Source organism: Xiphophorus couchianus, chromosome 2, assembly GCF_001444195.1.
Source record: "Xiphophorus couchianus chromosome 2, X_couchianus-1.0, whole genome shotgun sequence".
Taxonomy (NCBI): Eukaryota; Metazoa; Chordata; class Actinopteri; order Cyprinodontiformes; family Poeciliidae; genus Xiphophorus; species Xiphophorus couchianus.
In genome coordinates, this window is record NC_040229.1 from 17387637 (window position 1) to 17412372 (window position 24736).

General features: G+C 40.7%; 2 protein-coding genes across 7 annotated transcripts in view; one reads left to right on the forward strand and one right to left on the reverse strand.

The window, feature by feature from the left end:
- The window catches only part of LOC114159048 (serine/threonine-protein kinase WNK1-like), a 29719-nt gene extending 11847 nt beyond the window's left edge, over positions 1-17872 (forward strand). For 2 of the 5 annotated variants that reach the window (XM_028041100.1, XM_028041092.1), the window contains exons 5-28: positions 945-1102; positions 1926-2014; positions 2116-2335; positions 2582-2683; positions 4024-4414; positions 4504-4649; positions 5518-5589; positions 5931-5966; positions 6496-6555; positions 8259-8335; positions 8600-8762; positions 8849-8965; positions 9123-9236; positions 9313-9358; positions 10088-10231; positions 10308-11164; positions 11255-11329; positions 11645-11761; positions 11846-12149; positions 13212-13383; positions 13468-13652; positions 13733-13870; positions 13947-14158; positions 15088-17872. In XM_028041100.1, the coding sequence (XP_027896901.1) occupies positions 945-1102; positions 1926-2014; positions 2116-2335; positions 2582-2683; positions 4024-4414; positions 4504-4649; positions 5518-5589; positions 5931-5966; positions 6496-6555; positions 8259-8335; positions 8600-8762; positions 8849-8965; positions 9123-9236; positions 9313-9358; positions 10088-10231; positions 10308-11164; positions 11255-11329; positions 11645-11761; positions 11846-12149; positions 13212-13383; positions 13468-13652; positions 13733-13870; positions 13947-14158; positions 15088-15474 (4382 nt within the window). In that variant the 3' untranslated portion in view covers positions 15475-17872. Of the gene's footprint in view, positions 1-944; positions 1103-1925; positions 2015-2115; positions 2336-2581; positions 2684-4023; positions 4415-4501; positions 4650-5517; positions 5590-5930; positions 5967-6495; positions 6556-8258; positions 8336-8599; positions 8763-8848; positions 8966-9122; positions 9237-9312; positions 9359-10087; positions 10232-10307; positions 11165-11254; positions 11330-11644; positions 11762-11845; positions 12150-13211; positions 13384-13467; positions 13653-13732; positions 13871-13946; positions 14159-15087 lie in introns of all 5 variants that reach the window. The other 3 variants (XM_028041117.1, XM_028041108.1, XM_028041125.1) reach the window with 3 other exon arrangements.
- rad52 (RAD52 homolog, DNA repair protein) lies at positions 16635-24709 on the reverse strand. 2 transcript variants are annotated; one of them, XM_028041158.1, is made up of 12 exons: positions 23273-24709; positions 22443-22503; positions 21229-21330; positions 21028-21121; positions 20823-20890; positions 20346-20464; positions 20170-20245; positions 19874-20100; positions 19599-19789; positions 18637-18711; positions 18262-18477; positions 16635-18189 (listed from the first exon to the last, which is right to left on the reverse strand). In XM_028041158.1, exons 1-12 carry the CDS (start codon positions 23332-23334, stop codon positions 18128-18130), a joined length of 1353 nt encoding a protein of 450 aa, XP_027896959.1. In that variant the 5' UTR covers positions 23335-24709; the 3' UTR covers positions 16635-18127. The 2 variants fall into 2 exon arrangements, with proteins under 2 accessions (XP_027896959.1, XP_027896969.1); XM_028041168.1 differs by having other exon boundaries at positions 23203-24707.
- Positions 24710-24736: the final 27 nt, after the last annotated feature.

The following is a 24736-nucleotide window of genomic DNA, read 5'->3' on the forward strand; positions in this document are numbered from 1 at the left end:
ATTTTATTTTATTTTATTTTCACATTCTTGAGTATGCTTTTAAAATGTAGGCTCTAGCCTCAGCTGTGCCCCATTCTGCTGTTTGGAATGAATAGGGTACTGCTGGTCATTGAGTAAGTATCTTTTATGGGCCTGGTAAGTCTTAATAGTGTGCTGTATATGCATCAATATCAAAACCAATTACAATCAAATACCTAAATGAGTTTTTCTGTGTCAGACCTGAGACTGAAGCTAAAATAACGAGTTTAGTGAGGCTGGTGGGCAGGACACACTGTTCAGCTCTGTAAATAGCTATGGGATGTGTTTTTGTCGGCCTTCACTGTAACACCTTCCTCCTGCAGGTCAGGATGATGTGGTAGGTCAGAGTTTGAGAGGTGAGTGTACTGCAATGAGTAAAGTTAACACTGTTTTTTGTGGATAAGGTTTTGACAAAAGTTACTCCCATAGCTAGTTTTATTTCTTTTACAGAGCAAATTGGCACGATCTTGAGTGCCTTTAATTTCACTGCAGCTGTTGGAAGCAATTTTCTTAAATGAGAGCTAATTATTGAGCACTGTGAATATGAATTCCTGCCAAAAAAGTGTGTCCTGCACACTAGCTACTTCAGTCCCACACATATATACATATATGTCCCATCATGTCGAGGTCTTACACAGACAAACACGTGCAATCCTCTCTACAGTCTAACTGAGCTCGGCTTCCCCCTCCTTTTTTGTTTTCTCTCTTTTTTTTTTTACTTTCCTTCCCCCTTTTTTATTTCTCTCCTCCAACTTTCACCTCACAGATTCTACTCCAGGAGATGTCAGCGGGCCCATCATTCTTCTCATCCTCCTCTTCCTCAACCCCGTCCAATGGGTTAGAGGAGCAGAGGAGCAATGGGTTATGAGAAGCCCACACAGTCAGTAAGGGAGTTCGAGAGTTCTGAATAGTTGTTTTGATTTAAGGTACCCCTGAGTTCATGGCGCCTGAGATGTATGAGGAGAAGTACGACGAGTCAGTGGATGTTTATGCCTTTGGAATGTGCATGTTGGAGATGGCCACCTCCGAGTACCCGTACTCAGAGTGCCAGAACGCTGCACAGATCTACCGCAGAGTTACCAGCGTAAGTCGTCCTGTCAGCACTACATATCACGTCTCTACCATGCCTTCACCTCCTCCTCTGTGCCACGAAGACTTGTGTCTCTGGAGTAATTCTGAATTCCCACCTATGCATTTTTGAATTCATTTTCTGTTTCTATTGACCGGTATCTTCCAAGAAGGAAATTAGGGGTTTTTTTTCCCAGCACCAGAAAACCCCTTCCTCTTACATCATCCTGTTTTGCTTTCTGTTTTCTGTTGATATATCTTTAGATTTACTATAATAAACCTAAAGTTATGAGGTGAGACATTGAAGGTTATTAGATGATTCACAAAGAAGCCGTGCTGTTTATCTACAAGATAAAATTAGTAATCGAATCCTTTCCTGAACAGAAGAAGCTACATCGGAGAACTGCATAGTTTTAGTCTTATTCATGCAGGTTGTGTTGGCAAACTGCTGGAACGCAATGTAAGTTATGAGTCATTCATATTTCTCGCATAAGGAGGTTAAACCTGTTGCTTTCATTTTTTTTCTTTTTTACTGTAATCTCTTTTTTCACGTCTCATCAGCCATCTCTGTCTGTGCCCCCTCTGTTTCCACCACTTGATATTCTTTAACGTCTCCCCCCTACTCTAAATGTCTTCCGGGTAATTCTGCTTTATTTGGATGCTAAACTTTTAACGTGGAAAGTAATAGGCTAGATGTTTTTTTTCCCACTTTCTCAACCCCAATACAAAAATTCAAATAAATGTTTTTGTGGTTTCAATACAGAGATACAGAAATTTATTTAGACTTGAAAAATTCCAGTAGAAAGTGGTTTTCATTTAGAGTTCTGTGTTTTCTGTAGGGGGTGAAACCGGGCAGCTTCGACAAGGTGGCCATTCCTGAGGTTAAGGAAATCATTGAGGGTTGCATACGTCAGAACAAAGATGAGAGGTCTCGAACTTTAGAAAATCCCCATATTTATACTAGATGTCTTTCTTCTTTTTTATAAAGCTCTAGGGTTTTCATTTACTCACTGGTTTTTGTCCATTTAGGTACTCCATCAAAGATCTCCTAAACCATGCCTTCTTCCAAGAGGATACTGGCGTACGTGTGGAGTTGGCTGAAGAGGATGATGGGGAGATGGAGGCAATCAAGCTGTGGCTGAGAATTGAGGATATAAAGAAACTGAAGGGGAAGTACAAAGACAACGAAGCTATAGAGTTTTCTTTTGACCTCAACAAAGATGTCCCAGAAGATGTGGCTCAGGAAATGGTAAATTGAACGTATTTTAATGCTCTGAACAGCCTTTTTCCACGCCTTTCCTTTCAAGGCCGGGCTGTTTTTGTTGCTCACTGGTTTCCATTGTGCCTCTGTGTGTAAAGGCAACATCGCAAATACATGACTGCAATTAAAGACAATGGCATTTTGCACTGATATGTCAGGTTCTGTGTGTGGAAATTCTCCAGATTGAGAATCTGTTTTGATTTCTGATTTAAATATCTCATCTTTCTGCTGCAGGTTGAATCTGGTTATGTTTGTGAAGGAGACCATAAGACCATTGCAAAGGCCATAAAGGACAGGGTGTCTCTAATCTCTCGCAAGAGGGCACAGAGGCAGCAGGTGTGTCCCAAGCTTGTTGTGATGTTTTTTTATTTATTTTAAGCACATTCTTGAATTCTTGAAGCAAGCTCAGAATTAAAGTACACTACCTAGGAAAAGTACTCACACCTCTTTAACATTACCACGTTTTGTCACATTATAACCACTAACGTCAATGTATTTTGAGATTTTATCTAATACACCAACTCAAACCAGCACATATTGTGAAGTGAAAAGAAAAGGATACATGGCTTTCATTTATTTCTTTATTTACAAATAATCTGAAATCTGATGCCTCCAAATCAAATCCAGTTCTACCAGTTGCCTTGAGATTTGACCTAATTAGCAAAGAGAGTAAACAAACGGCATCAAGAAGACTAAGTAACCTGTCAGGCAGGGATAAAATAGTTTAAAGGAGGATTTGGTGATAAAACAGTAGTCCTGTCTTGGAACATCTTATTGAGCTCTGTTCAGACCATCATCTAAAAGCAGAATATAGAACGACAACAAACCCACAAAGACCTCTAAGTTGAGGCCAGGCTAGGAGAGAATTAATTAAAATAATCTCCCAATAACTAGTTGTAACATATAAGGAGCTGCAGGGATTCACAGCGCAGGTGGAAAAATCTGTTGATGCTTCATTAGTCTGGTAAAAAGAAAAAGCCACAAGAAACCTTGTTTGCAGTCTTCCAAACGCCATGTAGGACATGGCAACCAGAGGAATAGATTGGGAATAGATTAAACTTTTTTTAGCCTTCATTCTCTGTGTAGCAGAACACTAACTGTGCACTTACGTGTGAATACACTATCTCAACCGTAAAGTGTTGTGGTGGCAGCATGATGATTTGGGAATGCTCGCTGCCAGAACAACAAAGCTGACCCAAATTTATGGGAATGAAGCTACACACAGGTCAGTGCTAAAACAAAACCTGTTAATCATTGCAAAACGAGCAGAGCTTCACCTTCCATCAGCAAAATGTTCAGTTGGAGCACCATCAATGCATGAAAGTATTACAGTACAAGAGTCCAGACCTAATCTGTTCAAGAAATCAGGGCAAGATTAAAAATTCACATTTAAAGATGCTTTACATTGAAGCTGAGCTTTCAGCTTTCAGGAATGCTTTAAAAAAAGTGGGTTAAAATCTCTCTATAATTATGTGCTATTGTGCATTAGTCACAAGTAATCAAATTAATAAAATGCATTGAAGTGTGTGGTTACAATGAACAAAATGCTAAAAAATGTTTATGGTGTATTTTCATAAGGGAGTAAATGTACAACTTGTTCTTGCTTCCATCAGCATGAAGGGAGTTTTTTGTTTTTAAATGAATATTCACTCAGTAATTGATGAATTTTCCTAAAGGTCCGAGAAGATCAGGAGAAGAAACGGCTTGAAGAGGAAGTGCAGAGCCACTCTTTGCCGCCACAACAGCAAGTAAGCCAGCAGTCGGGTCTGGAGGTGTCTCAGTCACAGCCGGTGCCGCAGCCTGCAGCCTACGTTGCACCCCAACCTACCCAGCACAGCACACAGATTAGCGGCCAACCAGCATCACAGCAGAGTATTCAGAGCTCAAGCTACAGTACTGCTCAGTCGACTAATGTCACCGGGATGTCACAGGGGCTTCCTCAGCCAGTTTATGTTCCTCAGTCGAGTGGACAAGTCCAAGTTCCCATTCAGGGACAGAGTGTCAGTGGCATCCAGCCAGAGTCTGAAGAGTCTGAGTCGGACCAACATCTACAACAGACTGGAAGAGGTATAATTACTCAATCTGAGAGACCATAATAATTAGATATTTAAAGGTTTGTGATTACCAACCAGTTCACCTTTTTGTCTCTTGTCCAGCTTGGGACCTGTCGGACAGATTACCTGGTTCCTCCGCCCTTCCTGAGGCCCTGCCTCCTCAGCCTAACATACCCTACACTTCTCCAAATCAGCATCTTCAGCCGCAAGCGTCATGTTCACAGATGCAAAATGATTCGATGTCAACGGTGAGAAAATACAAGAAAGATTCTCCTACTTAAACACTTGCTTTATCTTTAGAAGAGTTGGAGGCACACCTTCATTTTTGTGTCTGTAGGACCTGTTGGCAAATGCTATTCACAAAAATGTTACAGGTTTAATAAATCTCTTTTAAAAAAAAAAGCTCCTTGTCTGAGGCATGACCAAATATACTGGTCATGATTTTCTGAATATAGATAAGAAATGAGACAAATGAGGAATATTTTGTTTTGAGCTCAAACTAAAGTGGAGCTAAAGAAGACAGGCATAGCTCAAGGTGAAAATGAGTATTTCGTGGAAGCAAACTATTTCCAAGCACTGTTCAGGTAAAATCACTCAATCAGGTTTATTCATGAATTGTGCACAACTCAGAGAGCTCACAGGACAGTCAATAATGAAGCAAGTCTGAAACGGAAAGCTCTGCCAGGCAGAGCCAACACATGAGTTTGTACAAAGGGATAAGGGATCCAAAGCATGGGAATCAGACTGGTTCCCATGCAGCTGGGGACAAACAACGTCCAACCTTGTGCATGTAACCCAAACAGCTTTAACTTGGTGGGAATATACTGTACAGAACTTAGAATAAACATATAGCAATATAACTAGCAGGTGTGACCTAATTGTAATTTTTCCACATCAAGTGTCAGACTATTGTCCCCCCAGTAACCTAAATGAAAATACGAAAATGTGCGTTTTGCCCCTTCTGCTTGCATTGTTGTGTCTTAAAGCACTGAAAGAGTAATTAATATATCAGCAACATTTTTTTTTGCAGTATCTTTCAATATGCAGTATCTTTTACAAAATAGTCAGTTAGCTGTAATCTGCATCCAGTACTCATGGTATCTTTTTCCACCCCAGGTGCAAGCCGGTCAGCCTGAAGTGGTTCCTAGTACGCCCACCAACTCGTCGGCTTCAGTGACGCCTCCACAGGTATAACTTCGGATATCACATCATTATGACTTTGAAGAGTAATTGTGAAATCTGAAACCGTTTTTTCACAGAGTTTTTGCTTTGGTCAGATCTATTGTTTATAGAATAATAGCTTGGAGACATTTTCTGGACACACCCTCTTTCTCTGAACTCAGCCTTTCAGAGTAAAAGCTCATTTGTTTAGATGGTTGTCGATTTACAAAATCCACATTCCCTGCTTGAGGTGGTGGTTTAGGCAGCAGGATCATAACTTTCCTGTCCGGTTTCTCTCTCCCTCCATTAACTTGACTTCTGTCTTCAGTCTGCCACTCTTACCTTGTGCTTTTGTTTTTTTTTTATAGTACGGAGTTTACTACCAACCATCGCCTCCCCCTCAGGTAGATAAAATGTACCTTTGTCCTGCTACAGCCTTTTAATACGTCCTCAGTCTAAGGAGTAACATGTTCAGGGAAACTAAAGGAACATGTTCGTACTAATCTGTAGACTCCTGTAACTGTCTACTGTAGTAGTTGTAGTGGTACAAAGTGTTTTCTAGTTTAAAGAAATAATAATAATAATTAAAAAAAACTGCACATAAGATGCTTTGTTTTTCGCTTAGCAACCCCATGACCCTAGGGTTGGATAAATGAATTGTGTAGCAATGTTATCCAGCAGGTAAGTGCATGTGACTTTAAAAGAGCACAGAGGAAATCTCTGACAGATGTACTGTAGATTAGTGAGCAACCAGGCCTTCACAAGGTGCCCTAAATACCTGTATTGCTGCATTCTTCCAGGTTGTCTTTTAATGGCGCTCCTGTCCAGATGTCTTTTATTGTTCCTGGTCTTCGATGTATATTTCCTTTAATATGTTTATATTCTCTCTCAACAAGCCCTGATGCCCCTGTCTCCTGTTATGTTTCTTTCCAGCCACAGTTGGAGAGCAGCAGCACACTGCCCCAAACTCCGAGTGGAGCTCAGCAGCCGCAGGTGACACACAAACCTCTCCTGCTAATGCTTTACGTGCATTTTAAATCTCGCTTTAACCTGTTTTTAAAATGTATATATATGAGCCAGCCATATTATAGTTATTAGTAAACTAACATACATAAATAATGAGTGAAATTAATGTTTTGATTTTGGTCTCAAACATTAAAAAGTTTCCTCTTGTATGCAGGGAATACAGCACACATTTGGCTGCAGTATATACATTTTATTCAGACTTCCTTCTGGTTTGCTTGACAGTGACTGCATGAGCGTTTTTTTGTCTACTTTTGATTGGATTGTTTAAAGTTTCTGTCTGTTTTCCATGAACACACAACTCTTACTGTGTTTGTGCCATTGCTTTCTTCCACTCTTTCCTTCTGCATGCTGCTTATTCTTGCATGGCTTTTAGCCTTGGGGGAATGATCCAAGCCCTCCTATCATGTCTCCACCAATCAACGCAGAGCACCTATACTTCCTCTATCAGGCCTCATGCCTCTCTGTTCTGCAGGTACTTTTCAGAGCACTAAACAAACTTGTGTGGGTGGTTGAATTTACTGTCAAACATTTCTTATACTTCTCCTTGGCATGGCTCCAGACTATGTATTCATTCCTGGGGCAAAAATACCTGTACCACGGGGCTTATTATACATTTATAGGAATAGTTTTCGTTGTATTACCTTATTAGTCTATTAAATATGTTCCTAGTCGTCCATGGTTTTATCTGGATTTAAACCAACACAAACCAATAAAATCTGCAGATAGTTATATCAGTTAGTGTTAAATTTGACCTAAAAGGCTGGGGCTTGAAATTATACTTTAAACTGATTAATGTGGAATCTGTATTTATTCTATCCTTAATTGTGTTATTAAGAGTAATACAACTAATATGCTTACAACTAATATAAAAAAATAAAAGTGTGGAACAAAATGAAAGTAACCTACAGGTGGAAATGGTTTCCATCTAAGCTCAGCAGAGACAAAGACAGATTCAGAGGGAAATGAAAATTGTTGCACAGCAGTAATTGGTTTCTGGAATGGGCTTGCTATTACTGTATCGACTTATTTTTCATTCTTTAACATAGCGCCATCTGGTGGATGACGTGGATAAAGATATTTCTATACTAGATTTAAAAAATTGGATCATAATCGTTATGGAAACTGTAGAATTGAGGTGTCGTAATTGTATTTATAGTGAGGGGAGATTGGAGATAGAAGTGTCTTTTAAAAACCCTACAATTATGAAACTCCATAAAATGTGCTTTAATCATAATGAGATTTAAAATAAAATTTTGTTTGATGAAATCTAAAATTGTAAAAAGTAATTCAAGAAAAGGATATTTAGTAAGTAGAATTATATTTCTATAACACTTTATTGAAGTTGAAAATCAAAAAGTGCTTTAAAGTAAAACAAGTAGAAATGGATTCTAATTAAAACCATAATTTCATATTAATGGACGTAAATAAAACATATTTATGATTTGTCAAACCAATAAATACCAAACAGAGAAATATGGATGAAAGTAATAATTACTGTAGTTCATCTAATGTTCTCGTTCAAAGATAATTTATTAGATTTTTTTTGTTTAGAAATACTAAGCTGTGCTGTTTTTAAGTGATCTGAAAGGTTCATTGGTAAGATTTCTGGTAATCGTTACCAATATAATAGTTAAGATTTAGTCATGAGTTTGTTTAAATGTGTGTTTTAGGGTTCTGTGAGTCTTCCTCTCTCAACACCAGTAGAACAACCTGCGAGTTCTTCTTTAGTGCCGCCATCTGGCGACAGGTATGATGTTGTTTTTCTTCTTCTTGCATTTATACTCTAATTTATGTTTGTAAACCACAAAAACTGATAGTTTGCTTGAGAATGTTGGGTTATTTTTGTCATTTTTTTCACTTTTTGCTTCATAAGAGCATCAACAAATGCTCAAAATATGATTGAATATAAATGCTATCACTTTTAATTTGCACTGTCACCAATACATGCCACAAAATATCCAAGTATCTGGGAGTCTGCTCATCATCTTTTGCCTGAACTTGTCTCCTCCAGCTGCCTGTCAGACGCAGCTTCAGGTCTAAGTGACGGTAACGATGGCGGTTCTACGTCTGGGGGTCGCCATGAGGGCCGCACCATGAAGCGTCACCAGAGGCGATCCGTCCGCAGCCGCTCTCGCCATGAGAAGACCTCAAAGGCCAAGCTAAATGTTCTCAGTGTATGCAGTTATCCTGCCAGTAATGAGTTCTTTCTGCTCCTGCGTTTATTTGTCACCAATCAGTTTTTATCTGAAATCTGATGCAGATTTCTAATGTGGGAGATCGAGTCGCAGAGTGCCAACTGGAAACTCACAACAGGAAGATGGTTACCTTCAGATTTGATCTAGATGGAGATAACCCTGAGGAAATTGCACACATAATGGTAAAGTTGGTTTACTAGTAAAATGCCATTTATGTTAAGCCACACCGTTCACTGAGCATGCAGTTTTGATGATTTTGTTTTTTCCAACCTCTGTAAGGCACTTTTTAAAAGAACTGTGCGATCTGACAGAGTCTGAATATGTCTTCTTTTCATTTAGGTTGATAGTGAGTTCATCTTGGAGAGTGAGCGCGAGTCGTTCATCGAGCAGGTCCGGGAGGTCATAGAAATGGCTGACGAGAAGGGAGAGAGCCTTAAAGATGGCTTCCCACAGGTGCGTCTTTATTAGAGAGATTTCACTCCTGCTTGCTAAACCCAAGGATGTTTCTGAATACATTGTCTCTTTGCAGATGAGCCATCAACAAAAACCTGAGCTGACTGTTCCCATGGTACCAGGTAAACGGATAAAATTAGTTTACCTGTGTGTTTAATTTTCACACAGTTTTATCCTTGTAGGAACAAAAGTATCTGCCTGACATGAACATGTATAAAATCATGCAAAAGGCATTTAACCTCTAAATGCCTTTTGCAGTTAGAGGTTAGTTTAATTCTGGAGCAAAGTGATAAATCTAATGTAGGTCATCGTCCCCTTCATCCCTCGTCCACGTTTTTTTTAATTGAAATTTTATAACTCAAACAATTAAATTTGTTTACAAAAAGGTACTTAAGTTTAGTACAGTATCTTTAAATTGTGATCTAAATTTAGTGACCACTGATTCATAAACATGTAGCACATCTGCTATACAAGCAGCAGAATTGAGTCTACATGTTTTTTTTGTTTGTTTATTGTTTAATCAGTGTTTGATTTTTACTAAAATTCTAACCAGCAACTATTCTGAATTCCTTCAGACTTCTCCACTTTTTGACTCCGTTTGTTGTACTTTTATTGACTGACTGATGGATGAAGCTTGTTTCAGCATAATGGCTACAAACCTCTGATTTTCTCCACACGGACAGGCTGTAGATTTTGATGGACACACAGCTTTACTGACAGACTGGCGTAGCGTTGTCATTCTGCCTGCATTGACCTGAAATGAGACGGGACATTGTAAAAAGCTGAGACTGCATGTGTAGAAACTACAAATCTTGGCACACACTGATTTGATGCACCATGTTTTTCATTAGGCATCTCCCCCAGCACCACCACTCAGGTGGTTCATTCAACAGGACGGAGGTTCATAGTGAGCCCGGTCCCAGAGTCGCGTCTGAAAGATCAGTTCTTTGGAGCTCCATCTGCTAATTCATCTGTCGGAGACGAATTTTCCTCTGGTAAGAATATTTGTTTTGTCCGCTGTTTAATGCCAGCTTATAATTTCAGGTATTAAGGTTTCACTTTGTTCCGCAGCTCCTTTGGGCCTGTCGCTGTCTGCTCCATCTGGGGTTCTTCAGCACGCGTTCAGTCAACTCAAACAGGCTCGACTGGACAGAAGCAGCACCCTCGACTTGGCTCCAACCGATAAAGAGTCGGCCCCTGCTCCGTCCTTCGATGTCGCTAACCAAACCCAGTCCCCTCCTGAAGCTGCGGCTCCCACCGCCACCGTTCCTGTCATGTCAGCGTCTTCACCTCCTCACTCAACAGGAAGAGTGTCGCCGTTGCCAACACCCGTTCCATCCCAGACTGTGAACAACGACTCGAGTCCATCGCCGCAGTCTTCCCATGAAACGGCTCACTCACAGCATCCGCCATCGACCAGCATCCCGACTTCGTCCTCGACCGTTTCTCCTCCATCCACCCAGACGTCCATACCTGCGGTACCCGGGTCACAGCCAGGCAATATGGCAGCCGGCGGTCCATCCGCCCCAGTTTCAGAACGGCAGGCCTTTAATAGTGCCGTTACATCCATCCATTCTCAGCACCCGACTGCCACGACGGTACCCGGCCAGAACCAGGCCCAGCCACACCCAACGGAGCCTGAGGGAGCCGAGGTCCAGTCTAAGACGGTCGGCAGGGATGACATCCTAACCCTCGATATGAAGCTCCGTTCGCTCTTCAAGGACCAGCTCTCTGCCTCCTCGGTGTCGGTGGATCACGGTTCAGGCACAGGGACTTCCTCTCCTCCCACCGGAACTTCCTCTCCTCCTCCTGGAGCCGCCCTGGTTCCTCCGTCGAACCTTCCCCTCACTTCAGGCGCACAAAGTGTTCAGGGCTCGACCACACCAGGGGGGTCGGCTCAGCCACCTCCATCAAAGCTCCGGGCTCAGGTCTGTGAATAATTCAGCTCTCAGAAATAAATCCATAGCTATCTTTACTGATGCAGTGATTCTTGACCAGATTCCTTTTTACCATTTTAGACTTTACCTACTGATCTTGAGCAAGCTGCTACACCTCCATCTGAACCTGTACACCCGTTTCCTGGACCAAACCAGGTGCGTTTCTCTGCTGTATCACCACTAGATGCAGAAATCAGATTCTCCTTACCTAATCGGTCCCATGTTAGAAAATGATTTTACACTGGTTGATTTTCCGATGATATTGTGGTAAAAAAAACACCTGCCTAATCTGCGTCCAGATAAAGCTTAGTTTAATGTTTTAACCGCTAGTTAGTTCTCTTTAGTAGATTATTAAAAGAATTGGCTTTGTTTAATCAGGATTTATTTTATCTTTCTAATTTGTTGTGGTGAACCTGACTTCACATCTGGGTCTGTTTTTATTGTCTGTTATTTTCTCTGTGTGTGAACCAGCAGTCACTGCAAGGGAATTTAGATACTCAGATAATGAGAGCTCCAAGTCCTGAAAATGCTCAGGGAGGCGACGACGTCCAGCCTCCAGAGAGAGGTTTCACTCTGGGACGCTTTAAAGTGAGTCTCATTAAATTCAAGATTCAAAGTTTAACGTTAAACGGCTGAACGTTTAAAAACCTCACGGTTCATCTTGTTATGTAGGTCTCTGTTGCAGCCGACGATGCTCCGGATCCGTCCACCATTGTGTCTTCTTCATCCCTCACACCATCCTCTATTTCCTCCTCGTCCTCGTCCTCGTCATCCTCGGCACCTTCAAGCCCAGATAACACACTCCACCAGTCGTCCCCTCTGCCTAAAGGGCCCAGTGAAGCCGACGGAGCCTCAACGATCTCTAATGACTCTGCCATTCAGAGCACCAACGTTGGACGCTTCCAGGTGACCAAAAGCAGCGAAGCCTCGTCTGAAACAAGTGCTGCCTCTAAAGTGGGACGATTTTTAGTCACAGGTAAGTGGGAGGTTTGAAACAAATGTTGAAAAATGTTATATAAAAGTGGTATGCTAAAGTTCCCTTGCTTGTTTTTTGGGGTTTGACCCAGTTTACGACAACCAGTAAGAACTGGATGCATTAATTATAAATTAATTATGGATATTATCTTACCTACATAGTGTCAGAATTATACATTCAGGCTCAAATAAATGCATACACTCCACTAATCTTTTGGAAAATGTCTTTTAGCTGCAGAGAAAATATGTGCTGTTTGTAGCCGTCATCAACGTTGTGACATAATTCTGGCTGAATATTTGACCGCTCTTTTACCTAAACATAGTTGATGGATTTAGATCCAGTAGTTTAATGTTAGTCCCTTCAAAAAGGCCGATGTTGGTGTATCTAGCTGTTGATTTAAGGTGAATCATATCATTACTCCTTCCTGTTTGAGCAGTGGACCAGTGGAAGTGAAATGGGCCCATGGCATGATTCCACTACCACTGTGCTTGACAGTTGGTACCGTGTTGAAACATTTTCTCATCAAATCCACAACCTGTAGGTCACGTCTCGCGCTGCACAGCTATATGGAATCCAAGCATTTGCCGTTTGCCCTCACGCATTAATTAAGACATAAACATTTAATAATTACATTTAAATGTATTAATTCTTACAAACAATTGCCTTGGCAAAAAGCTGCTAAAGGCTGCCTTCATTTTGAAAAACGACCAAGTCTAAAATCTCCCATTTTAGAAATATGAATAGGCGTTGATTCTCTAAGAAACATAGCAGACGGAGATTAAAACCATGGCAACATTGATTGACCCAATAAATGAGAATGTTCAACTTACATCCCGGCTGAGATAAAAGCTCTTCATAAACGTCTCTAGTCTCTAGGATGTTAGTTGAAGTCTAGTCTGAAGGATTTGTTTTGTTGTTTTTTTCAGACCTGTTGGTGTCTGATTGTTATGACGTTGGGATGTTTCTGCTGAATCCATCAGTGTCCAGTGATGACAAATGTTTCTGTATCATGAGGTGAAACTTTATTTAAAGGAATGATATTTACTGTTTGATTTTCTGCAGTGACGCCAGCTCCAGTAGCAAACTCCAGCTCACAACATGGCAGCGGTTTGCCGAACGGACCGTCGTCCTCGACCTCTGACCCTCCAAACCCACAACTCCATGAAACCAGTGAGGGGGACTCTGAAACGGAGGATGAAGCCCTTCAGAAAGAGATCAGTCGCCTCAGAGAAAAGTGCGTCAAACATTTACTTACTGTTGAGATTTACCTCATGTAAGTTCAAAAAGATAACCTAATATCTTCTGTCTGCTCCTGCAGACACATGAAGGAGATTCAGCTCCTCCAGAGTCGTCAGAAAGAGGAAATAGAGGCACTGTACTCCAAAATGGGGAAATCTCCGCCTCCGTCTGTCGTCTCCCCTGCTGTGGCTCTGGGCGGAGGTCGGCGAAGACGCAAAAGTCACAGATCTCGCAGCAGCGGACAGCCCAGTCCCAGTCATTCAGGTCAGGACAGGCGGCTGATCATCTCGGTTTCCAATAAAACATGGCGCCTAAATGTTTAATCCTCGTGTTCTAACGCTCAGGTCAGAGTCATGGGTCGGAGTCGCCTCTGAAGCAGAGTTTACCGTCTGCAACGGCAGCTGCAGACGGAGCCGTTACCTCATCTGTACAACCACTCACATCGTCTCCATCGCTGCCAAGCCTCAGTAGTCCTTCCACTGGTACGCTTAATATCATCGACCAGGAACTGAAATGTTTCTCCAGTTCGCAGCTCATCCGTATTAAATATATGTGCAGGATCAAGTGGAACCAGCTCCTCCAATGGGTCGAGCCTCGGCCAGAACAACTCTAACTCTCTGTCCCAAATGGGTGGAGCGGCTCCGTCCGCATCTCAGACTCAGAAGACCAAGAGCACCTTTTCTGATGACATGCACCAGCTGGTGGATAACTTTGCCAGAGACGCCAAGAAAGGGCCTAAGACCGGATCCTCGGCAACTCTGGGACTGGATGTAAGCCTTCAGTTAAGGTTTTTATGGGATTATAAGCAGCTAATATCTTGCATGCAGTAAATAAATCTCAGCTCAGATTAGTTGGTCCTGGAGGCTGAAGCTAACGGCTGGTTAGAGATCAGCTGAGGCCAAACTAGACTTCACCATCTTCAAACAGCTCCAGTTTAAAAAAAAACAAACAAAATAAACAATAAAAGGTCACAGCAGTTTGTTTGAATTGTATTTCAGAAACATTGTAGCTGTTTCTATAATAGCATCAAGTGATCAACATGTTCTTATCTTAAAACATGTTTTCCACTGGAATTAGTGAATTGGTGGCACATTACCTACCCTCTATTTCCTGTTTAAGCAATTATTGGGTTCTTTGTAAATAAGCACCAGATCCAAATGTGACACTTTCACATAAACAGGTCAGACGCCTTAAGATGTTAGTTGTTTTTATATGCACAGATTTGATGTAACCTTTGACCCTCTCAGACTAGCTTCAACATCCTGGACCAGTTAACCAGCTGTTAGCTTCCACCTGATCGTTTGTACCAAACGATACATAAAAATACTTCTAACATCAACATGTGAAAAGCTCAGACCTTTGACATCAACACAGCATAGGTGTCAAAGGTCAGTTTAATTTTTGGATTAACTGATTAATAATTGGACAGTGAAAGGTGTGTAATAGGAGCTTTAGCAGAATTTGAAACAGATGAAGGTAAAACTGGATTTCAAAGATTTGCAAAGACGGTTTTTATCTTAAATACACATTTTTTGTACACCCATACAGTTTTGGCTCAATTACTGCTCTGTCCTTTCAGCAGATTGTCTGTAGACTCCAGTTAATGATTAATCGAATACTGAATTAGTTGACAATTATTTAAGTATTTGCTTAGTTGTTTCAGCCCTAATTTCAATAAATCCTTCCCTTCGCTACACAGATCATCCCTCCAGCGAATATGGGCCGTAAATTTTCAGCGCCTGGACAGCTGGGTCCGACCCATCACGCAACCTCCAACTGCACAACCACCACCAGCACCCACCTGCCCAACCCGGCCAATCCCGCGGCCCCTCTGGGGCAGAGGAAAGGCTCCCTGGGTCCAGTCAACCAGGGTTTTGGCTATGCTTCAGCCTCCTACAGTGCTTCTGCGTGGGCCGGACCCGCAGGCAGCTGCCAGGTCGGCATGCATACCCCCCCTCAGCCACTAAAGCAGTACCAGCCCCCCACTACGGTCTCAGTGTCCATGCACCCGGGCTACCACATGGGAACAGGTCAGACCAGCCAGGCCACGGTCAGCCACGCAGGGACCAGTCCAAGGCCTACGTAGCCCAATCCAGGCCCTGCTCCAAGCTGAGACAAAGGGCCGTACAGAGCAGAGAGGTCAGAGGTCAGGCAGTCGTTGACCAAAGAACCACAGCCTCTCTTTGCATTTTGCTGGTTAGCTGGCTTTGTATTGTGCTTTTTTTTTTTTTTGTTTTATTTTATTTCATCTTTTTAATATTGTGTATTATTTCTGTTGAAGAGTTGACCGGTGTGGTTCGAGTCCTCTCAGGTAGATTTCAGTCTGTCTGACAACTGGTGGGAGAGTGCAATACACCTCCACAGCACAAAGCGCGTCATTCATAGCCTTCCGGTAGCTGTGGAAGCAAGCTGTGACGGGTCAGGCGGCGGTGTCCGCAGAAGCACCGCACACCGAAGGCGTAACCAAAAGCAGCCACAGGTGTCTTGAAAGCAAGATGCTGCAACATCGTCATTCCTTTAGGAGGGACTGGGACGCTCATCCTTATTGATCTGGACTTTAGAACGAGCTGGGACTGAAGACGGTGGAGCCGGTCCACACAGTGGTGGGAAGTGGAGTCGTTTGGCAAGTCGGGGAGGAGAGTGTGAGTGTACAGAAAGTGTGAAATAAGAAGTGAAGTGACTCTGTAAGGTTAGAGGAAGGACTTGGTAAGTCAGGGAGGAGAAGTGATAGGGCTGCAGTATGGATAGATCCCAGAGACTACTGAGTAAAATGCAATAATGGTGAAGTAGATACAGTCCCTTATAACTGTGGCCTTAATCCCCAAACACATCTAAACATTGACCTTGTACATAGAGATCAGTCCATTGGATTCTGATTCTATATTTGACATATTCCCGTCTCTGTGAGAGTTTTGTGGTTTGAGTCTTCGATCATCCAGATTCACCTGTGAGAACATCGTCTTGGTGTTGATCACCACTAGTTTAACTGACAAGGCGGCGCTGCAGGAGTTAACCCCACCCAAACATCAAATCACTTTTTTGACTTCAGCCAAGTTATGAATTGCTGATAACACGCATATTGCGTCCAAATTAACATTATTGGGATAGTATTTAAAGAAGTTTTTTGTTGTGTGGACAGGCGGTGCAAAGTACACAAATACATGGGTTTACTGCAAAGTCGTGTCCCACAAGATATGTGTACCCATAACATTTAACTGTGACCTCTCACACCCCAAAGTGTCTGGGTTTTTTTTCTTTTTGCTTGTTTTCTGTGATCTGTTTTTGTAAGTGTATATTTAATACAACAGACAAACGTTCTTTATGGACCTGTATTCAGCCATCAGATTTTGATGTTGTTTCACTGTAATTATTATTAAAAGGTTGTTAAACAACATGTAAAGAAATATTAAAAAGTGCAATTGCAGGGTGGTTGCAGTTAATATCGTTCTCACCATGCAGGAGTGAACCTGCTGTTTTATTAAGCTCTTCTATGACTGCCCTGCGCCCATTTTCTATTTTTTGTTGTCGTTTTTGTAAATATGCTCCAGTGAGGCTTTCACATAATACTCCGTCACCACTCTTAATGCACATGCACTCTAAGCCGTAAACACGAGGAACACTTTAGTGCCTTGCATCCTCACTAATGATCGGTTCCAGATTCATCCAGCTCCTGCAGCTTAAACCAGTATGAAAAGTTAAAAGCCACTCGACACGGTCGGTTCAGAGCATGCAACGCTGAAACAGACACAGAACCAAGAGCACAGAGTCAAAATGTGCCGTTTCTCTTTTCTCTCTACATTTACGTTTGTGTTGGTTGTGTAATCAGCTGTGTATTTCTACTTGACTCGTGGGAACATGGATTTCTTTGTTTTGCTGACATTTTCTTTGTGAATTTATTACTAAACAACTTTATAGAAGCACGTGTTTTAAGTGGAGTGGGCTGTACAAAGATTCAAAAGTCCTTCTGCTGACTCAGCTGCTGTCTCACCACCTTGCAGCAGTGCCATGCTGTTGTTGTGACTCTTTCGCCTGCTTGTAGATCGAATTGTTTAACTTCTCTAGAGAAAAAAATGACTTCCTGCAATGCAGAATATGCAATGTTTAAAGTTTTATAGGGAGCGAGGGGTGTTGGAAACATTTGCATGCTGATGAAGTGTTAACTTCAACGTTTTTGATAACGGAATAAGTATTTCTTTTACTCGTTTGCTTTCCTGACAGTCGTCAATATCACAGGCACAACCTCAGCAACAGGTTATCAGCATGCTAGCTTTACTGGGTGTTCATTCCTATAAACAAACAACCATTTCACAACTTGACCACTGCACAACACAAGCTTACAAAGGTTAACATCCGTGTGCGATCACACAATTCCCAGAACCTGTTAAAGGCCCCGGCGCACGGCTCTCTCATCCGATCCCTCCTGACTTCCTGTGATTCTGTGTCTGTTTTGTGTACATTTTTAAACATTGTACAAAATGTAAAAACAAATAAAAATATCAAATACAAACAATGTCTGTCATTTGTCTGTTTACAGGGTCTGCTCATTCCTCAAAAGATTTAAACATTTTATTCCGAGTTTTCTAATTAAAACACTTTTAAGACCGTAATGGTGCACAAGAGGTTTTCTTTGATCGATGAGGTACAGAGATTGTAACGTAGCAGTAACGCTGTGCAAGAGGAACACGAGTATATTGAAAATAAATAAAACAAAGATTTTTATCTAAGCGCAGAGTAAAGTGTCATGTATCCAGCCGGCGTTTCTTCAGCTGCTGTCCTTGTCTGTATGGACTGAAGGCTTCACCTGGAAATCAGAGGAGTAGAAGTTGAAAATGAAAACTTCAGCCAGAGGCTCAGACACTCTGAGGTGGTCTACCTGGTCTCCCCTGGTGCTGATTGTTGTGTGGCGGTCTGGAGTGAGTGTTCGGGCTTCTGGTCGACGCTCTCTGCGGGGTTTTACTTCGCGTCTGCATTTGGTGACTCCTGGGCGTTCTGGGCCTGCTCCCTCTGGGAGAAGATGCGTCTGCGGGAACATCCAGCTCCTCGATCCCATCCAAAGTGAAATCCCAGAGTTCTGGGTCGTCTGCAGATACTGGAAGACAGGAGGAGGAAACCTCAGCAACTAAACCCGAGGCGATGGATTAAAGCACTGTTTGATCCAGTTGAGCTTTCGGAACGGTCAACACTGTAATCACACATGAGAAGGATTTAAGTCTTTTAGATTATTTATGCCCTGTTTGAATAATCTTACCTGCACATGTGTTCCTGCTGCCTGACTGGTTTTCGGATGTTGTGTTGTCGCTAAACACAGACGCACCGTTCTCACCTGAGGAGCAGGAAAAAAACAAACAAACTGGAGATCAAATCTTGACATGTAAAATATGAACTAAGAATAATTTCAGAGTTTGTGAATCACCTTTCATTGAGAATAACTTTCTTATTGACAACCTCACAATGTTTTAGGTTATTTTGTGGGAAGCAATCAATCATGCTTTAGTGGAATCAGATTTGTCAGGCGGATGTTTTCACTATCATTTAACATAATCATGACTATATTATCTTCAACAATGTTAGTATTGCACAGTTTCCCTCAAAATGGATGTGATTAGGCCTGCCGCAATAACAAATTTTGCAATTTTGTTCAATGACTAATTGTCCCAGAAATTATTGCAATTTGAGACAATTTTCAACTAAAATAATAATGGTACATTAATGCGAGTGCATCCTCTCAAAGATCAAAAACCTTTCATTTCTAAAGAACATGTAACACTGGAGCTGGGAGACATTTTAAATATTCAAAATAAATTAGCAAAACAATAATTAAAACTGATTATGAAGTGTGTGTAAACAAAATTGTGTTTCAAAAAATATTAATCATTCAGCTTCGACAGGAAAAACAGGCAAAAATGTCAGGAGTTTTGTAAAAAAAAAAAAAAGTGCTGACTACTTCGTACTGGGTGTCAAATGTTTGTAGAATTTTTTAAAATGATGGTTTTTCAACAAACATCTCTAATGATTATTGAGTTCATTTTAATTTATCATACAATGAATTCATTTATTGCGACAGCCTTAGGTGCGATTCACCTCTAAAATGTACTTTTTGTTAAGTGCGCCAAACTCAAACACGTTTAATCTTTTCTATGCCACAGTACAGAAAAAATTAAAGGGTTTACTAAACTGTGTGAATCATATTTTCTCTGGCTGGAACTCTACCTCCCGTGGATCTCCGTCCCATCGCGACCTCCGCCTCCTCAGTCTTTGCTTGTTGCAGTTTCTGCTGCAGCTTCTTGGCCTCCATCTCCCTCCTGAACTTCTGCTGCAGCTGCTGCTGCCGCAGCTTTCTCAGATGTTTGGGGTCCGTGTTTGGGGCGGATATGACGACGTCGGCAGCGTCCACGGCTGACCTTTAGAGGACGATGGTAAGAGGTGCCTTTTTTTACAGCAGAGATGACAGAACAAGATCGCCCCGCGAAGCGCGGCGTGTTCACCTGGAGAGGACGTTTTCTGTCTTTATGTCGGCTGCAGATCCAGCTGAACTGAACTGGTGGTCCTCTGATTGGTTCTGATTGAAGACTCTGGGCTCCAGTGGCATCCTGGCAGGTTCTATTGCACTCACTGGGTTTTGACCGCTGACCAGACTGCAGAAGCGGGCCTTCTCTATGGACGGCTGGCCCTCGGAGCGCTTCGTCCGTGCCGGGTCCAGATCAGGACGAGGCTGTGCAGAGAGAAGCGGTGATTACAGAAACATCGACACAAAGCTTCAGCTTCCTTTGTTATTCCTCACCTGTTTGGGAATCTTGTTAATCGCAAGGAGGTATTCTTTATCCAGGATGCAGTTTCCGAGAGCGTTGCCAAAACATCTCCACATGATGAATAAAGACGTTAATTTTTCTGCATCATTTGGACATTTGCTTGTGTCCAAGCAAATTTAAGAAAGAAAAACATGAAATTCTTCTTTACTTCAGAGCTCTCTTCATGCCGTCAGTCACAGCTTCCTTCCTTGCCTTTTCCAGAGACAGAGCTTTAGACCTCAGACCCTCGCTGACTCCGTACCCCACATCCTCATGAAACGACCCGTCCTGGAGGGAAACAAATGGCTTCATTTCACAAATACACATTGATGACATGAGTATATAAGAAGTGGAAGGAAATTGTGCTTTGTTTGTTGCCGTTTGGCAGTTTTGCTTATTTCAGGGTCTCAGTACAACAGAACCCTTCGCTTTTTCACATTTGAATCAGGAAAACCAAGCGTTCCTTTACAATTATGCACTACTTTGTGTTGCTCTGTCAAATAAAAATCCCAATAAAATGCATTGAATTTTGTGATTCTCATGTAACAAGAAAAAGCTTTCAACAGAGAAATCCCCCAAGCAGACATTAATGAAGAGTTTGTGAATCACATAAAGGATTGGAAAACATCAAGAGTGATTGTCCAACCTTCAGCTGCACTTTGACAAACGCGCTGACTCCAACATAAAACTTCCCATTGATGAGGTCTACAAAGTCTGAGAACAAAGGAAAACTTGTTTTTATGATTATTTTTAAATTAAACATCATTGTACATTACTTTATTACTCACAAAATGTCGGCATTGGACAAATAACGTCTTGCATTTGACGTTGACTGCACAAGCACTTCTTACCGACATTTTGCTGGGAAATGGAGTGAGACCATCCATTGTATCCAAACATCTCATTGGCCAGGCTGATGACGCGATGTCCTTCAATGTAACAAACCTGTCCAAAACAGGAAAAAGGTCCATTTAGCTCAAACCCCAGAGGTGGTTTGTTGCAGGAAGTCTCTAAAACGCTCGTCACGGCTTTGAAGAAACACAAAGTGTTGCCTTTTGTCCTCCTCCAGCCATTCTGGTGCTGATGAACTCGGGTCCCAGCCGCTGCTGCAGAGCGTCCTGCACGGCCCGGTACTCCTCCGCCGTGTAGGTGCACTGTCCAGAGGCAGAGGTACAGACAACATTTATGAGACGATGCAATGATGAGAGAAGACGCGGCAACGATAATCAGTCAATTCGCAGCATGTTAAAGAGTAGGTATTTGACAAGTTAAAGAATGAAATGTCATTTAACTCTAGATTTGTTTCTTATGCTAATAAATCTCAGTAAGTTTAAGATTACAAACCAATTTAAACAACACAGTGCTTCCGATTCAGGAGTGTGGTGAAGAAAGCTGTAATTATTGTACATTATTTTTCAGAAATTCCATGTTTTTCCACCCAGTTGAAATAGAAAATACAGTCAAACTTTGTTTTTCTCTGACCTTAGTTATTGCAGAACCTCAATACGCTATTTATACAAAATCGTCTTTTCCAGATGATTTCTTTATTTATTTATTTTTGTTGCAATCTTTTAAAGCTTAGATCAACTCTGTCTTAAATCCTATAATTCCAGTCAGATTAAGAACTGGATTATCCAACACTAAGGAGAAGTTAACTACAGAGCAGATTTGATCTTTGGTACCTTTATTTCAAATGTAAACATGAAAAAAAGTACAAGATTTCATGCTTTGTTTGTCTTAACCTTTTAACCCAACTCAGCTTTCGTCAAGTCAATTAATTTCGAAAGCATATTTAAAAACAACAACTATTGACCAAAGCATGTACAATTCAAATTATATCAGCATTATAGGTTCTATCCAACATTAGAACCACAGGAACAATACGATTTAAATTTAAAGTTGCTTAATGATTAAAAATGTTGAAAAATTAAACAACCATTAAAAGTTTTTTTTAATGCATTCAGTCATTAAATTAAAAAATAAAGTACTGAAGGATAAACGGATGAACCCAAGTAGTGGAGTTTAACAGTGGAGCAAATCAAAGACAAATCGTGTCACAAAAAATTTAAATAAACTCATAATTATTTTGGACGAAGATTTTTTGCACCGTAAATAAATATCCGTAACTTCATTCAAGCCTTGTCAAAGTCAGCAACTTTCTTTGACCTAAATAATGAATTAAGTTTGTTTAATTTATTACTTATTGTCCTTAATAAATATAATAGAAGATAAAAATGGCGCTTCTCTCCACTTTCTCTCCGCTTACTTGTCCGAAGCTCCTGGATGATGCATGGACACTCTTCTCCTCCGTGCTCATCGCTGCCGTCCTAAAATGATGAAATGTCCGATGGATTTACAACATAAATAATTATGCATACACGTCATAGGTAAAATTAAATGGGGAATAAATAAATGATTTTACTAAAATTTGACAAGTTACTCATAAACACAAGATTTATGAATTAAAATATGAACCCACTGTATGACCATATCTTCCTCCTGAATTTATTGAGTTATTTCATTGTTCACTTGGTGCAGTCCACCATGAAATGATTCAAATTGTTGCAACTTCTTCATATTCCACTTAACTCCATCATCTCAGACTCTCCCATTTACTTTAGGGTAACTTACTATATTTACTTCTACTTAAATAAATACTATAAAAGTTCCAAATGTTTTGTTAATATTCCACTTATGAAACATTATATTCAGTTGTTTTCCATTTACTGAGAAGTTTGATGTAAATGTCAACCATTTGATGACTTTTTTGTTGTTGTTGAATTGTGACCCTTTTGGACTTCCATAGCTGCACATAAACACGGAGCACTGTCCAGTAGCTCTTTCTATTGTGTCAAGTAGCTTATTTAAAACTCCTAAATTATTAATAACATAAAAATAGCTAGTGAAGAGTTTGTTAAATATTGGATACTTTTAGGAAAAGCTCTCAATCCTCCCCTTTACTTGCTAATACGGTTTGTATTCAGGTCCGACTATGAATAACTACGAAACATGTAAGTATAACTCACCTGTTTAAGCTCCTCTAAGCTATTTTTATGATAAAAATCCACAGAAATATTTAAGAAATGTGCAGCTTACGCTTTCAAAGTAGCCATGGCGTGAACTTCCCGCTCGCACTGCCGGGGGAGGAGCTTATTCATGCTGCCTTCATGACTATCGGAAAGGAAAGTGTCAACAAGCCCACGGCTACGAGGAATTGTTAAAAATTGATCATTTAAAAAAGAATGTTATTCAAAAGACAACTTACTTAATGATTTTATTTAGACACCTTTAGACTACAGGTGTTAATATAAGAAGGAAGCGCAGGGAGATTTGGTAGAGAAAATTTCGAGGTGAACTTGAAGTTTTGTGTCGTAATCTCTTATCTTTACTCTACACGGGAAATTTAAGCAAGAGGAGACAAAAGACAAACCAGAAAAAGTCAAATAAAAATAAGCCAAATACTTTTAAAAGATTCAAATCCATAAATAACATGACCTACTGGGAATTGTACAAGCACAATATGACCAATAAAATGGAAAAATTAATATTTGTGGGTTTTTTTTTTTTTTCATCATTTATTGTTCTTTTGGCCATTATGATGTTTTAGTGCCCCTTATGTTTCCTTTGGTGGTTATTTTGTCTCATAATATCAGCTATTTTCCACCAGCTTAATATTTCAAAACATTCAGCCAGAACTTCGGGCAGGTTTAAATTAAGACTTAGTCCTATTTCAGAATGGTCAGATATAGTCTTGTCTTAAATTCAGTAAGAATTTGTGTAAGGACTTAAAATTTTAAAAGGTGCAGCTATTTCGCAAAGAAGAATTGGGCAATTTTTCTCAGTCGCTACGTGTCTAAAACTGTTTACTCTGGCGATGATGAATACAAATTCATGTTGCACTCTTTTTTAGATGTTTGTATTTAACCCATCCTAAAAGATATATATGATTTCTCTTCCACTCCCCAATTGCATTTTGTGTTTTTCTGATTATTTTTCCCCTCAAAAAGCTACATTCAAGTTTGTGGTTTAAATGTGCCAAAAAGTGAGCAAGCTCAATGTGTGGAAACATTTCTTGCAAGGCGCTTTTAACTTTTTATAACTGCATACCTCTATAGTTTTATGATTTAGTGTTATCTAAAGTCATGCAAATGCGAATTTTCCATCAGTGAAGATAATCTTTTCACTTTTTACTGCACAAGTTCATGTTTTTTTATTTAAGAATGGGTTTGCACGGGCAAGTGACAAAGACCTGCTTGCTCCGCAGCATTGTTTTTAAAGCCAGTGCAGATAATGTGGGTTTGATTAAGATCGTATTTTTCTTACTGATAAGCGGCAATGTGGCACATGCAGTTCTTTTCTTGCGCCACTATCTGTATATCTGCCATTGTGTCCACTGCTCTTTCCTGTTTTGCTTATTATTGCTTCCATGTGGCACAATAAACTATCCCTCGAGTTGCAGAGACAAACTGCATGTTTCTGATGAAGCTCTGCGGTTTTCCTCGCTTCCATACAGCTATAATAATAACAATAATAATAATAATAATAATAATAATAATAATA

What these genes read in the sequence shown, in the direction of transcription:
- rad52 (XM_028041158.1), bottom strand. Translation starts at nt 23,334, where the DNA reads ATGAATAAGCTCCTCCCCCGGCAGTGCGAGCGGGAAGTTCACGCCATG. An exon ending in GGCATGAAGAGAGCTCTGAA is followed by an intron (nt 20,246 to 20,345) that starts GTAAAGAAGAAT and finishes CATCATGTGGAG; the next exon opens with ATGTTTTGGCAACGCTCTCG. An exon ending in ACAGAAAACGTCCTCTCCAG is followed by an intron (nt 19,790 to 19,873) that starts GTGAACACGCCG and finishes CGTCCTCTAAAG; the next exon opens with GTCAGCCGTGGACGCTGCCG.